Source organism: Trematomus bernacchii, unplaced genomic scaffold, assembly GCF_902827165.1.
Source record: "Trematomus bernacchii unplaced genomic scaffold, fTreBer1.1, whole genome shotgun sequence".
Lineage (NCBI taxonomy): Eukaryota > Metazoa > Chordata > Actinopteri > Perciformes > Nototheniidae > Trematomus > Trematomus bernacchii.
Genome location: NW_022987839.1, coordinates 3,109,280 through 3,122,376, shown reverse-complemented (window position 1 = coordinate 3,122,376; position 13,097 = coordinate 3,109,280). Strand labels below are relative to the sequence as shown.

At 40.3% G+C, this 13,097-nt stretch overlaps 1 protein-coding gene across 2 annotated transcripts in view; it reads left to right on the top strand.

Annotated features, from left to right (window-relative positions):
• Nucleotides 1-13,097, top strand: part of st6galnac3 (ST6 (alpha-N-acetyl-neuraminyl-2,3-beta-galactosyl-1,3)-N-acetylgalactosaminide alpha-2,6-sialyltransferase 3) — a 69,986-nt gene that overhangs the window by 24,331 nt on the left and 32,558 nt on the right. Inside the window, exons 3-4 of one of the 2 annotated variants that reach the window (XM_034152785.1) lie at nucleotides 4,260-4,669; nucleotides 6,551-6,988. In XM_034152785.1, coding sequence (XP_034008676.1) covers nucleotides 4,260-4,669; nucleotides 6,551-6,671 — 531 coding nt within the window. In that variant the 3' untranslated portion in view covers nucleotides 6,672-6,988. Of the gene's footprint in view, nucleotides 1-4,259; nucleotides 4,670-6,550; nucleotides 6,989-13,097 lie in introns of those variants that run through there. The other variant, XM_034152784.1, reaches the window with a different exon arrangement.

Here is a 13,097-nt window from a genome sequence, read left to right as displayed (position 1 = left end):
TGGCTCGAATCCAGTCATATATACAAAAGATTATTATTATACGTTAGATTACTTTTTTACACTCTTCATTAATAAAGTGATTCATGTTCATCGGAAACTAATAACGTTTTATATTTGTGAACTACTCAGAAGCCGTTTTTTAATTTCTAAATGAAGCTTAATTAACGCAGGAGTAATCTCACTTGGTTCTGTTTTATTAATGAACATCCTCACCCCTCACGGAGGATCTCTACTGCAGCAGTTGTGTGTAAAATGCCTTGCTCAGGGGCTCCTTAGCGGCAGGTGTTCACCATGTGTCTGCCATGCAGTTAGCCAGCCTGCGTTCCCCACAGAGTTCAGCCAATCTGTGTGTGCGGAGAGGCGTGATGGAGTTATGAGCCGGCTGAGGGGGATGATGGACGAGCCGCTGACAGCTCAAGGCTGCGCTGATGTGTGTCTCAACCACCCTGCAAACGGAGAGCTAGCCCAGGTGCAGAGATCGTTTCTTAACCCCTGACTGAATCCATACATGAGAGGAAAAGCAATAGCAGGTAGCTCTGGTGGAGAATCCTAAGCAGGTGATCTGCTCTATTCACCACTATGTGTTGATAAGTGTAGCGGGGGTCTCTCTTCTCTTGATTATATCCATGCACACTTTGAACCAGCCCTGGTAAATCTCTTTTTATGTGGTTAATGACAACCATGACTTGTGTTTTGATTATGCTGCTGGACTGACAGTAACAATCCAACAAAAACAGCTCCTATAATGATTTAAAGATGATTTAATTGCTTATAATAATAATAACTACTGTATGTAACTATGTGGGCGACCGTGGCTCAGAGGGAGCGCGGTTTGTCTTTCAATCAGAAGTTTGTGGGTTAGATCCCAGCCCGTGCAGTCAACATGTCGATGTGTCCTTGGGCAAGACACTTAACCCTGAGTTTCTCCTGATGGCAGGAATGTGTATGAATGTTTGATCCCTAGAGCAAGTGACCCTGCTCTGTATGAATGTGTGTGAATGGGTGAATGACTCGTATGTAAAGCGCTTTGAGGGGTCGTAAAGTTTTGATAAAGCGCTGTATAAGTACAGTCCATTTACCGTTTACATCACTTTGTAACACTTCGATTGGTTAACGCTCCAACACATTGTACGTGATAGGCTAAGGGGCGGGACATCTTTAAGTGGTTGACCAATCACAACAGAGCCGGCCAGCTAACCAGAGTGGACTGGGCTCTGGTTTCAGACAGAGGGTGAAAAGACAGGCAGTATGAGAAAAATAAAGAGCTTTTTGAACATTGAAGCACGGTGACATGTCACAGGAGAGACACTACATACTAATAATAAACCTGACAATGAGCGTAATGGCACATACATTGTTCTGTTACAGATGTACTGTACACACACAGATAGATTAATAACAAGTATATAATTATAATTACAAGACACATGAGTTTTTTTACAGTTTTTCATTTATCACTCACACGCAGACACACTCCCCATGCTCTAACTAGTTTCCCCGGTGATGGGCTTTCATGGCTGCATTGTTACCTTGGAAACTGTAACCTATTATTAAATATGAAAGACAAATAATAGCCTCAAATTAAGTCGCATGATTACCTTCTGTATGAAAATGTTTACCAATTAAACGTGATTATTTATTTAATGTTTTAGAGGCATATGTTGCATACATCAAGTAGTCGTAAATTAAATGAATACATTGTATTGTGAGATTCTTTTTGCTCCTAAAACGTTCTTGTTTGTTGATTAAAAGTAGAACATGCAAGAGAGAACTTTGGCCAGACTACAGCAAAAATGCAATTTATATTCAAACCAGTGGAATTACAGTTACCCTCCATTAAGCAAACGATCAAACCGTCACGACACAATGCTTTTTCTTCTTAACTTTCGCTTGCATTCATTCACTTTAAGTACGTTTAATCTCATCAAAACAAACCGAGCATATTAGCTTCAATTAGTTAAATCTCCCAGTTTGGATTCAGAGAGCTCTTTCCCTCTCTTGGCAAAGCTTAGCTAAGAGCTATTATTGAAGATTCATTACAAATCCCCCCCCCCCCGCTCCAGTAAAGTATAATAAGATATATATAAAAGGTATACAGTAAGATAAATGACACGAGTCCCCTGCTTCTCCGCTCTGCTTTGCCGCAGTAAGACTGTTGTAACCTCTGAGGTCCCACATTCAATTAACTTAATCAATGTTAGTTCTGGGCATGGTGACATTAATCTTGGGACGTAAAATAAAATTATATAGGCCTGTAAAACCCTGATGAATGATTAAATTAAATAAATAATTACCAAATGTATTTTAGTATCCTCTGATCACACAGGCCCCTTGCCAAAACGTCACTTTAATGTTTTTATTGCATTCATATCAAAATGGCAAGAGCAGTTACGTATTTAAGACGAGAAGTAAACTCTGAGGTTCTCATTTTGTATTACCAAAATAACCTTTAAGTAAAATGAAAGACAGAAGGCGTACTTTATCCAGTCGTTACACCAGGTCCTAATGGGGTTCCTATCTTTGTAGAAATGGCATAATAGGAGCACATTTATTAAGAATGTTATCACTTTTTTTCCATTTCCTTTAAAGCAGAAATAAAGATTTTCTTTGTCCTTGACAGAAAATGATAATAACATTTTGCAGGAGACAAATGACTTCATTACCAATAGCAGAAGTTACCTCAACTTTTCTTTTTGTTTTGCAAGTTGGGTGTTTATATCAAAGCAAAATAACTTTTTCTCAAGCTATTTAAGAAAATGACAAAGCACTGCAGTCCTGTGATTTTCTGATTCTGTGATTGCTCTTCTTTTGGTCTCTTTTCTTATTATCCTTTTTGTGTGGCTGATCGCAGCCCTGCTTATGTTGCCTTGGTTGTTTATAAAAGTTATATATTGCTTATTCTCTCTTTATGCACAGCAGTAGCCTCGATTCAAAGCAGATAAAGCGGCAACAGACAGGTCCTCCGTGTTTCATTATTAAGTCTGTGTAAAGCCTATAATTAGAATATGATTGGTGATTTGTTACCTGTCTTTTTTTATGCATGATGTACTTTATGCTCCGATGAAAGTTTGTCAGGCTCAAAGCATGAGATAAAGTGAAACACTGCAGTGAGGATATTTCTTATATCAGTTTGGACTTATTGATGCTTCCAGCACATTAGCAAATGTAAAGCAGAGTGCAGTGGTCATCCTGCATTATTAAGCCTGTGCATTCAGACCTGAAATACTTGAATCCTGACTTGCAGTTTTCAGGCAAACATATTTGGCAAGACTTGGACATAGCTTTAGGAACTTTAGACTTGAGTTAAGAGTTGCACAAACTAAACTAAACTAGTCTTAAATCACTTTAAGACTTGGACATGGACACATCTTCAAAAACATGATATTTAATTTTTAACTACTTCACATGTCTTTATTAATTTTGGACTTCACTTCAAAGTTACTCTTACAAACTTGAGACTTAATCCAGACTTGTCTTAATTGATTTGAGACTATTCCGATTGATTTTGAATTGAGACTCTACAGAAACCTGCTTCACTTACGTATCGTCCACACGGTTCCGTCGCGTGCTTCAACGAAGATGCTTCCCATTCAAAGTGAATGGGATGACGTCACGCTTTGCCAAACTGCATTGTGGGTCCGTCGCGTCGCTTTGCCTCCGTTGCTTGCTTCGAAAGTTGAGAAAGGTTCAACTTTTAAAGCGTTGACGGAAGAGCCAGCCAATCAAATCCTATGCCAGTACAAGCGCTAGCCAATCAAACCGCGTGTTTGTGTTTCCCGGCGGGAGATTAATGTGATTGGTTGTTAGTCGCGCACCAGACACGCCCACCGGCAAGCTTCAACGCGACGGAACCGTTTGGACGATACGTTAATGTGAGACTCGCACTATAGAGAAATGTTGCTCAACAAAGACTTGAGACTAGATCGTTTTCTGATTGACTTGGACCTGAGACTCGACTTGGCCCTTTTCTCAATTGGCTTGAAACTTAATTTGTGACCTGAATTCCAACTTTCATTGACTTAATTGTTTCTTAACCTGGATTTATCTTCTCCTAAGATTTGACTCAAACTTGTCCTAAGATCTGACTTATAAAATGTCCTAAATCAGACTTGACTTAAACTTTCCCTAAGACTTGACTCCTTCTAACCTGTGAAATAGACTTTGCCTTGCCTCCATTAACTTGAGAGTAAATCAGACATGACTCGAGTCTTGACTTGATGCTGATGGATCGTTGAAACGGTCTTTTTGTCCCCCTGCAGCCTCTGAAGCTGCAATGTGAGCTCTGCAGCATCGTGTCCAGCTCCGGCCAGATGTTGGGCCAGGCTGCCGGGGCGCAGATCGATCGCTCTCCGTGCATCTGGCGGATGAACAACGCGCCCACGCGGGGTTTCGAAGTTGACGTCGGCCAGCGCACCACGCTGAGAGTGGTCTCGCACACCAGCGTCCCCCTGCTGCTGCAGAAGCCTCAGTACTTCTTCGGACAGGCCAACGACACCGTCTATGTGGTGTGGGGGCCGCTGAGAAACATGAGGAAGGACGGGAAGGGCATCGTGTACAACATGCTGCGACAGGCGGCCGAGAACTACCCGCATGCACGCATCTACGTCACCACAGAGGAGAGGATGAACTACTGCGACATGGTCTTCAAGAAGGAGACGGGAAAAGACCGGTGAGTCACATCTCGTTAATATATTTGCTCCTGTTTTTTGGCTTTGCAACATTCCTCTCTCGGACAAATGTACCACTTAGTGCTTTGACATTCACTGTTCAGTTCTTTGCTATAATATCATCTCTATCGATGCTGATGGTGTGCTCTGTGCTTTGCGTTCCTCAAATCCTCCCTTTCATGAGGCCTCTTCAAAGTGAATTACTGTACTTTCCCTCTGAAGAGGCTTAACGCGGCACCAGAGGCCGTTTTCCAACTCAAAGCTTTTATGATGAGCCTCAGAAGCATGGACAGCCTATGGTATATACCTCAGCCAAATGGCGGTGTGGGGAAACGTCCTGTTGTTAATGAGGTGGCAGGATTCTGGCAGTCTTTCTAAACACCCTGAGTGCAGCCGGCCTCACAACTTCTCTGACAGCATTTTGGCACATTTTGAATTCGCAAAAAACAGTCAAATTATCCAAGCTACAGCTCTGTAACCTGGGAAGTTGGAAAAGTGTTTGTTGGCAACAACATGTGTTAAAATTGCACTCTGTAATTTAAAGACTAACCCACGCAGCAACTCCTTTCTCCTGCAAGTCCCTAAAGAGAACTGCAGGTTAATGACTATGAGATTCAGGCTCCAGCCTCGCTATTGTTCAGGACCGACCTCATTTCTCAGACTCTCCTCTGCTCATTTCCACAGAGCTCTACACCCCTGCCTCTCCCTCATGTCATCAAGACCTCTCTTAACTTCTTAAGAGGATTAACATGTTCCGTAATAAGCGTAGAATCCAGTCCATTCCAGCTCCATTGTCTCGCTCGTATTCAGGATGGCAGGGTGAACACTGAATTTCATGTTGAGCGTCCATGTTCAGCCTGGCTCAGCTGTTCTCGGGTCCACGAAGCACCGATAGTGTGAGGATTAGGGAGCAGAGCTCGGGGAGAAGAATCTCATTACTGGACATAATGCTCCTGGGTGAGATGCAGGGCTTCAATCATTACTGATTGGTAACAGAGAGAGAAACTCGAGGTGTGAACAATGAAACACATCTAATGAAAACCTGACAAGCTCTGCTGCTTCCCTGCCTGTATGTTGTGTTTATATTCGTCTGAAACTTGGCTCCACATATTCCTGTATTTAAAATTAATTATCGTCCATGATTGCTGCTTTTATATTAGCATGAAAGACAACAATAACACGGTATACTTTAATGTACTGCAACCAGAGGGAGTGAAGGGAGAAGCCGCTATTATGTTGAGCTTATTGGATATGGCATTATTGCAGAAATAAACTCTTTATGATCCTCATAGACATGCAAATGAGTTTTTTGAAGTCCATAGTATTATATGATGCTCTTAAAATATCTAAAAACTAAACCGGGTCAATCTATTTTTTCTCCTCATTCATGCAAATTTCATTTGATTGTTTAAGTTGATAAGAAACTGACTTTGTTAATAGTTTAACTCAGACTTGTTTTTTCTTAAAGTTGTCCTAAGACTTGATTTAAAGTTGTCCTAAAACTTGTCTTAACACTGACCTACACTTGTCCTTAGACCTGACTTAAACTTGTCTTAACACTTGACTGAAACTTGTCCTAAGACAACTTGTGTTAAGTAAGAGAAGCAATACGATCATTTTGAAGTCAATTCAATCATTTTATATTTATATTGGGAGTAAAGCCATTGGTTTATTCATGACATGTTACTTGTTAGACGCTTTTATCCAAAGCATATTCAGCATGCGGTCGTGTAATAAGCGGGATAATGTGCAGCAAGGCGGTCATTATTTTGTGAGTGTGTGTGTTCACTGGCTTACTGTCACTTCTCGCTTCCCGCTGTGGGAGGATAATCACCAGCTTGGAGGAGATGGAGCAGTGATCGAACACATCTCTAATTATCCAGATTGCCGCGAGCAGCCGAGGAGACGTGCCGCCTCATCTTGAACTTGCTGATCAGCAGAAACCAGCTCCGGCTGACTGACTCTCCAGTCAACCGAGTGACCATCTCTCAGCCTGTAATTTGAAACCAGATATAAAAAATATATCGGGCATTTCTGGACAGAGCTGAGGATATTAAACGCAAGGACGCTCGGAGGTAGAGAAGTTATGATGATCTGAAGTGCTGGAGATCCAAGACGAAACTAGCAAACAACCACTTGCCACATTGCACACTATTTCTAAGCAGACTTTGAGTATGTTGTGTTTTTTTAAAACTATTTTTCATTGTATACACTCACTGTACTGTTTTTAATTAGTATGCAAATCCAAATAATTGTACTTAACATTTAAACAAGAAATGAAAGAATACATGCACCATCAAATAAACTGCTTTTTGATTTTAGGGTTCTATTTTTCTTAACAAACAAAAAAGTGTTTTTCTTAAAGATTAATTGTATACACGTGCATACAGCAATGCTTTCTATCTCACTGGTAAGAACATAGTAGGAAAAAAAAACGCGATTTCTTCCCCATCCTTTTTTTGTAGGCGCTACATTTGGATTAAAAAGAACATTTTAAGAATGAATAGAAAACTGCTTAAAAAAATAAATAATGTCTAGTGAGTTCTTTAAGGGATGTACGCAGAAGTAGATACATCTGGAGGAGCCTGTGTTTACTGAAGTATTAAACGACCAATTGTTGAAAACCCAATAGATCAAACATCATTTCATACACACGATTCTGTGTTTGCTGGCAGGGAAATAACCTTGTTTTTTCAAATAAAGAGACAGCTGAGTCATCAAGATATCCCTCTTTCTCTCTAAGCCACATCATCATGTTGACGTCCAGGGACATTTCTCGCTCCTCGTCCTTCTCTCTTACTACGGCTAAAAAAGAAATAAAAAAAATCCTCTGAGTAAAAAGACAATAAAAGAGTGACCACAGCCCTGGATGTGAGCGTATCTGACAGCAGTTTAAACTCATGATTCATGTGATTGCGCAGTGCGGCTGGAAGTTGCTCGGCTGAAGCTATCCATTATCAGCGCTGCCTCCCGCGCTGCAGTCGCTGGCTGTCGGACCGTATCGGCGCGGCCCTGTTAGCGGCGGCAGATAACAGACCTTACCACGACACAGCACTTAAATCACAATGTCACTTTACAGCACTGCCAACTGGGCCTGCCTGACCCTCTGCTTCCAGCTGCTGCTTCACAGCGTGTGTGTGCACTTTGTGGATGATGTGTGTTTGTTTCCTCTATTGTGACACTCTCCCTCTGCTTCTGATTGTGTGCAGTTTCATTTATCTCTATAGGAACCGGCACATTCCTTTAGGAACAACATTTATTTCTTATTGGAAACAAACATGTTTCTTCTTCAGTGTGTATTTATACCAGTCAATTACACTGAATGCAGGTTTAACCATCCAAGCATGTTTTATACCTTAGGCACTTTTATTGTTTTAAAATCTGCATAGTTTACATCGGTTTGTTATTGTTTCATTGAGGTTCGCCTGAAACAGAAGGGATGTTACAAAGCTTACCTGACAGACAGAGAAAAGAACCATCAAATAAATCCAAATAGAAAAAAAACAATCATTGCTGTTCTGTATAAAATGGTTAAAATTAGACTTTAGAGAGATTTTCAACTTCCACTAATCAAAACTTAAGGAACATTTCCATGAATGTAATTAAATAGCTAACACACAATTTAATACAGGGCTTTGTAACAAAGTATTTCTGTCATGTAGTCCGTATTTGCATTACAGAAAACAAGATTCAAACAACACAGAGATCTGCTGATTTAGCATTTCTTGCGATCAAAAGACTCCGCGGGTGACCTTCAAATTCAAGAAGGAATACAGGTGTTGTTTTGAGATAAAGCTCATTTTCTTTTGTCGTCTCCAGTTGGCTTTTCATGGCAACTCACGGAGCATGAAATTAGATTTACTTGTTTTTTAATGTGCAAACTTTAAAGTGGTGCCTCCTGTTCTGTAAAACAAGCACAACAGATAAAAGAAGACATGGACATTATGCAGCTGATCCAAACCCTAAATCGTTAAGACAAACCAACATCCACGGAACATTCACAAATGTATCTGCAGTTTGTCACGTCACCCCCGTCCCTGCTTGAGTGCAAGATATAATGGGTACCCACTCATCAAAACATGGACAAATGTGACTTTATGTCAACAACTCTACAGGTGACCTTTCATTCAGGAGAACACAGGTGCCATTTAGTCATAGCTCATGTATTCCTGTGTACTCCAGGTTATATTACCCCTTGTCCCTCTGATGCCCATCCAGCATGAAATTGGATAACTTGTTGTAATGTACAATATTATAGTGTCCCTTCTGGCTCGAAAATTAACTCAAAAGACTTGAATGTGACAGTAAAATCTGTGACTAGGTTTTGAAGGAATTATTTTGGAATATAGAATCTTGCTGTGGTTGTAAAGCCACTGAAAACATTTAACTTGGGTACATTGAAAACAGGATAAAATCAAAGAAATGTGACCAATCTTAACATCTGAGCAATAAAAACCGAATAGAGGTTATTTGTGATAAATCTCTGCTTGGGTTGGTTCCCTCCTACATTTGCACATATATGTGTCAATGAGAAAGTCTATACGGCCTGCGCTCCCAAGATTTTATTCAGATGCTGGTTCCTAACGTAAGACCAAAACTAGGTAAAACAGCTTTTAAATATGCTGCCCCCGCAGCTTGGAATAATGTTCAGAAGGAGCTGAAACTCTCAGATGTAATCACTATGGGGGAATTCAAGTCCATCTTAAAGGACAGAGAACATGACACCATTGGTAGATTAAGATTACATTTTGCCAGTTTTGAATGATTTTTAATAGTTTGTTTTACTTCGCATATTGACTGGCTAATGTGCCATTTTATTTGTGTTTTACAGCTGTATTTGTCTGCCTGTCTTGTCTGTGTTTTATCTGTTGTGACTTCGTACATGCTGCCCTTCTTGGCCAGGTCATTGATTTTTTACCTGGTTAAATAAAGGATATATAAATTTGCTTTCACAATGGACAAGAATCAGTGGCCAGAGAAATGGCACGAAAACACAATTGATCTTTAAAGGGCTCGCGAGCGCCTCAGGTTAAAATAAGACACTGATGCAAAATAACAAATGTATTTTTGATATGTAATTCCTCACAAGGGGCGAGTCATTTTGATCCTAGATGAACTTAAGTGCAGATTCTCCCCTCTCATGGGCCTCCAAATATGAGGCGAATTTCATTTTTAATCTGTTTCTATTAGCGTGAATGTCAAGGCTGTGTAATCATGCTTCATAATCTCGAGCCGTCCACTTCATATGAGCGTAAGTACCTCTGGCAGTTAGCGTGCATTCATCCTAAAATAGTTTGAAATGAAACACCATTCAGTTCAACAGCCACTCTGCGTTATAATGACGGTCTGAGAGATTCGGTTCAATGTTTGTGAATGGGGAAAGCTCTTTGCCAAATTCATGTGACACAGATCTAAAAAACAAAGCCTGAATGAATTGTGACGGAAAGAAGAGAGCAGTAAGGGAGTCTTTTCTGCTTTAAAACGGACAACATCTTTAAGAATTAAAACTTCTGTTAAAACACTTCATCACAACTTATTTGTATTCCCAAAGTCTCCTGTTCATTGACCGTGAAACTGCTTTAGGTGATACTCCTGATCAGTTTACAAGTTACGGCTCTTCCTGTATTTTAAAGAACTTTTCCCATGTTATATTTATTGGACTGACTGAAATTCTTAATACCTTGACGGACCAGAAATAAATACATTTGCACATCCTGACAAATATTGGACATGGCGCTCTAAGTTTAAAACACTATAACTTGTAACTTAACATAAATAGATATTAATTTTAAAGTTTATAATTGGATTTATTTCTAGACCTTTAAGAGGAATCTATTAAAGTGAGTTGTTGTTACTGAGCTGACAGGAGGTGCTGCCGAGGGTTCATTCAACTCCTTAAATTAAGTTTCCAAAGAAAAACAATCTGCATTTTTAATTGATTTTGCAGCATGCTTTGGTTTAGAGTCAAACGTTTATTTTATTTTAAGTTTGAAGAAAACGGACATGACTTAAACCTGTTATGTGTCTTCACCAGATTTTAAGATAAATATTTGTTTCCCCTAACCTCAATAAAATGTAGTATAGTTCAGTCAGACAACTTACGTGTTTCTTAATATGTTTATTAGAAGCAGCATATAGTTTGAGTTTGGCGTCTAGGCTCGGGCCTCATCACTCCACAGATTTACAAAGAACATTGAGTGATGATTGGATAACTATCCCCCGAGCCTACAGGTGGAAGCTGGGGTGGTGGTGGGGCAGGCAAGCAGCAGCAACATGAAACACAGCAGCAGGAACATGAACGTAGCATTAGCAAGTGAACACAGCAGTGGCAGCAGCAGCATAGCGAGGCAGAGGCAGGAAGACCTGGCAGCTTAAATAGAGCGGCATGTTTAGGAGAATGTGTTTGGTTGGTTATAAGAGGGACGAGGTGCGTCACATGTTAATGTATCATTGGTGCTCGAGTTGACTGCCTGAACTAGCTCGCAGGCTTCGCCCCATATATTAGTCCATACACTCATACACGTATTGTTAATCAACATTACTCAGAGAAATCTCAGTTATCAAGTGGTGTGAATGAACCAATCATAAACTCCCGTACTGTCTTGAAGTATAATGCTGCTGAGGTAGTTTTAACTTTATTGCGTAAATGAATTTGATGCTACTTTATATTTCTATTTCCCTTCATTTCGGAGGCAAATATTGTACTTGCAGGCTCACTACATTAATCTGACAGCTGGAGTCAGTAAAACAAACAAGAAACATGATTTTATAGATTTGACAATGTGCTCCAAATTAAACTATTCACATTAACATACCATTTTAGCTCTCTGAAAAGGACCTTTCCACCCAACAAGTGCTTTTACTTTAATAACATTCTGCTTTTAATACCTTTTTGTATTTTTTTCCAAGTTAAATCTTGTATTTAAGACGTTTAACAGAATATAAGTAGAGAGCTGTATCTATACTTTTACCTTTACTTACTTTTTTCACCACTGCAGATGCGTTTTAGTATAGATTGAAATCACAAATCTTTATTGATTTCAATAATTTAGGTGAGTTCAGGTCAAAGCTTTATTGACAATGTCTTTGTAGGTTGTTTATTTGATCAGCCCAGCATCTGATTATGTATGGCACACACAGCCTTACTCTTTCATGTGTGCTGTTGAATCTGAAATGCTTCCAAAAATGTCTTCTCTGATATTTTGGATCATCTGTTCAGCTTGGCTCGCTTCACTCCTCTGTTTGGTTTGTACAAAGAGAACAATAATAGCCTCGATTTCTGAGAGCGTTTCGCTTATACCCTCTCGATATTTGTCATATCGCAGAGAAATTACTGCGAAAATTACTGAATACAAGAACCGGGTTTCACTCAACAGAGATTGAATTGTCTTTTGTTGTAGCCGCACTTCATTGTGCTTTTTATCTTTGAAAGAAAATGAAATGTTTTTTTACACGAACCATCTGAGAATTGCTGATTGACCTTGAGGAAGTCGAACAGCAAGTGGAGGAATGTGACAGAAAGAGCTGAACTTTGTTTACGCAACCTACGCCTCCCGATGTGATCACGAGCAGTCTCCGGTTTCAATGTCAAGCGACTCTCTGCCAGTGCCCAGACTTTTGTTTACATGCTGCGTCCTACCTACGTGACTGAATATATAATTGCTTTGTGTATTGGATATCAGGAGAAGAAGAAGAAACCTGTAGGAGATTGAAACACAATATTTGCAGCAGAAACCACAGAACGGTAATTTCATGCTTATCACGCCGAGCCGTTTAAAGAGAAAAGCGAGCGGGGGGACTCATTGTGTTTTCTCCACATGAAGCCTTGATTCCCGCTGTATAGAATCTGCACTGAGCGCGCTGCTCTCCATCCAAAACAAGAATTTGTCACTGAGCAAGCGTGAAATGATATTACATTTGTGGTGAAAGCTTGTAATTGCCGTGAAATTATCTTATTAAATGAAGCCGACGGAAACCCTGAAACATAAATAGCGCTGCGCTCTGGGAGGCGGTTCGTCAGGTCAGACGGTCGATTCAGAAGAACAAGAGAAAGAGAGGATCAGCCCCTCGTCCGTTTCTGTGTGCGTTTGACCTGGTCTGAGAGAAATTAGGCTTCAGTCGAAGGGAGAGAAGCAAACTGTCAGCTGAAGGCGAAGTGCAGCCTTCCTTAGAGTCCATTTTCAGTTGTGTCCTCATTACATTACATTACATGTGACTTGTTAGACGCTTTTATCCAAAGCGACTTACATACTCAATGCTGTGGACAATCCCCACAGGAGCAATTTGGGGTGAAGTGTCTTACCCAGGGACACAACGACATGCTGACTGCAGTGGGGTTTGAACCTGTAATCCGAACACCTACGGACAACCCACTACGCCACACCCCCCCTCATGATGTAACGACACTCTGAGCCAATGAGAGCAAGAATA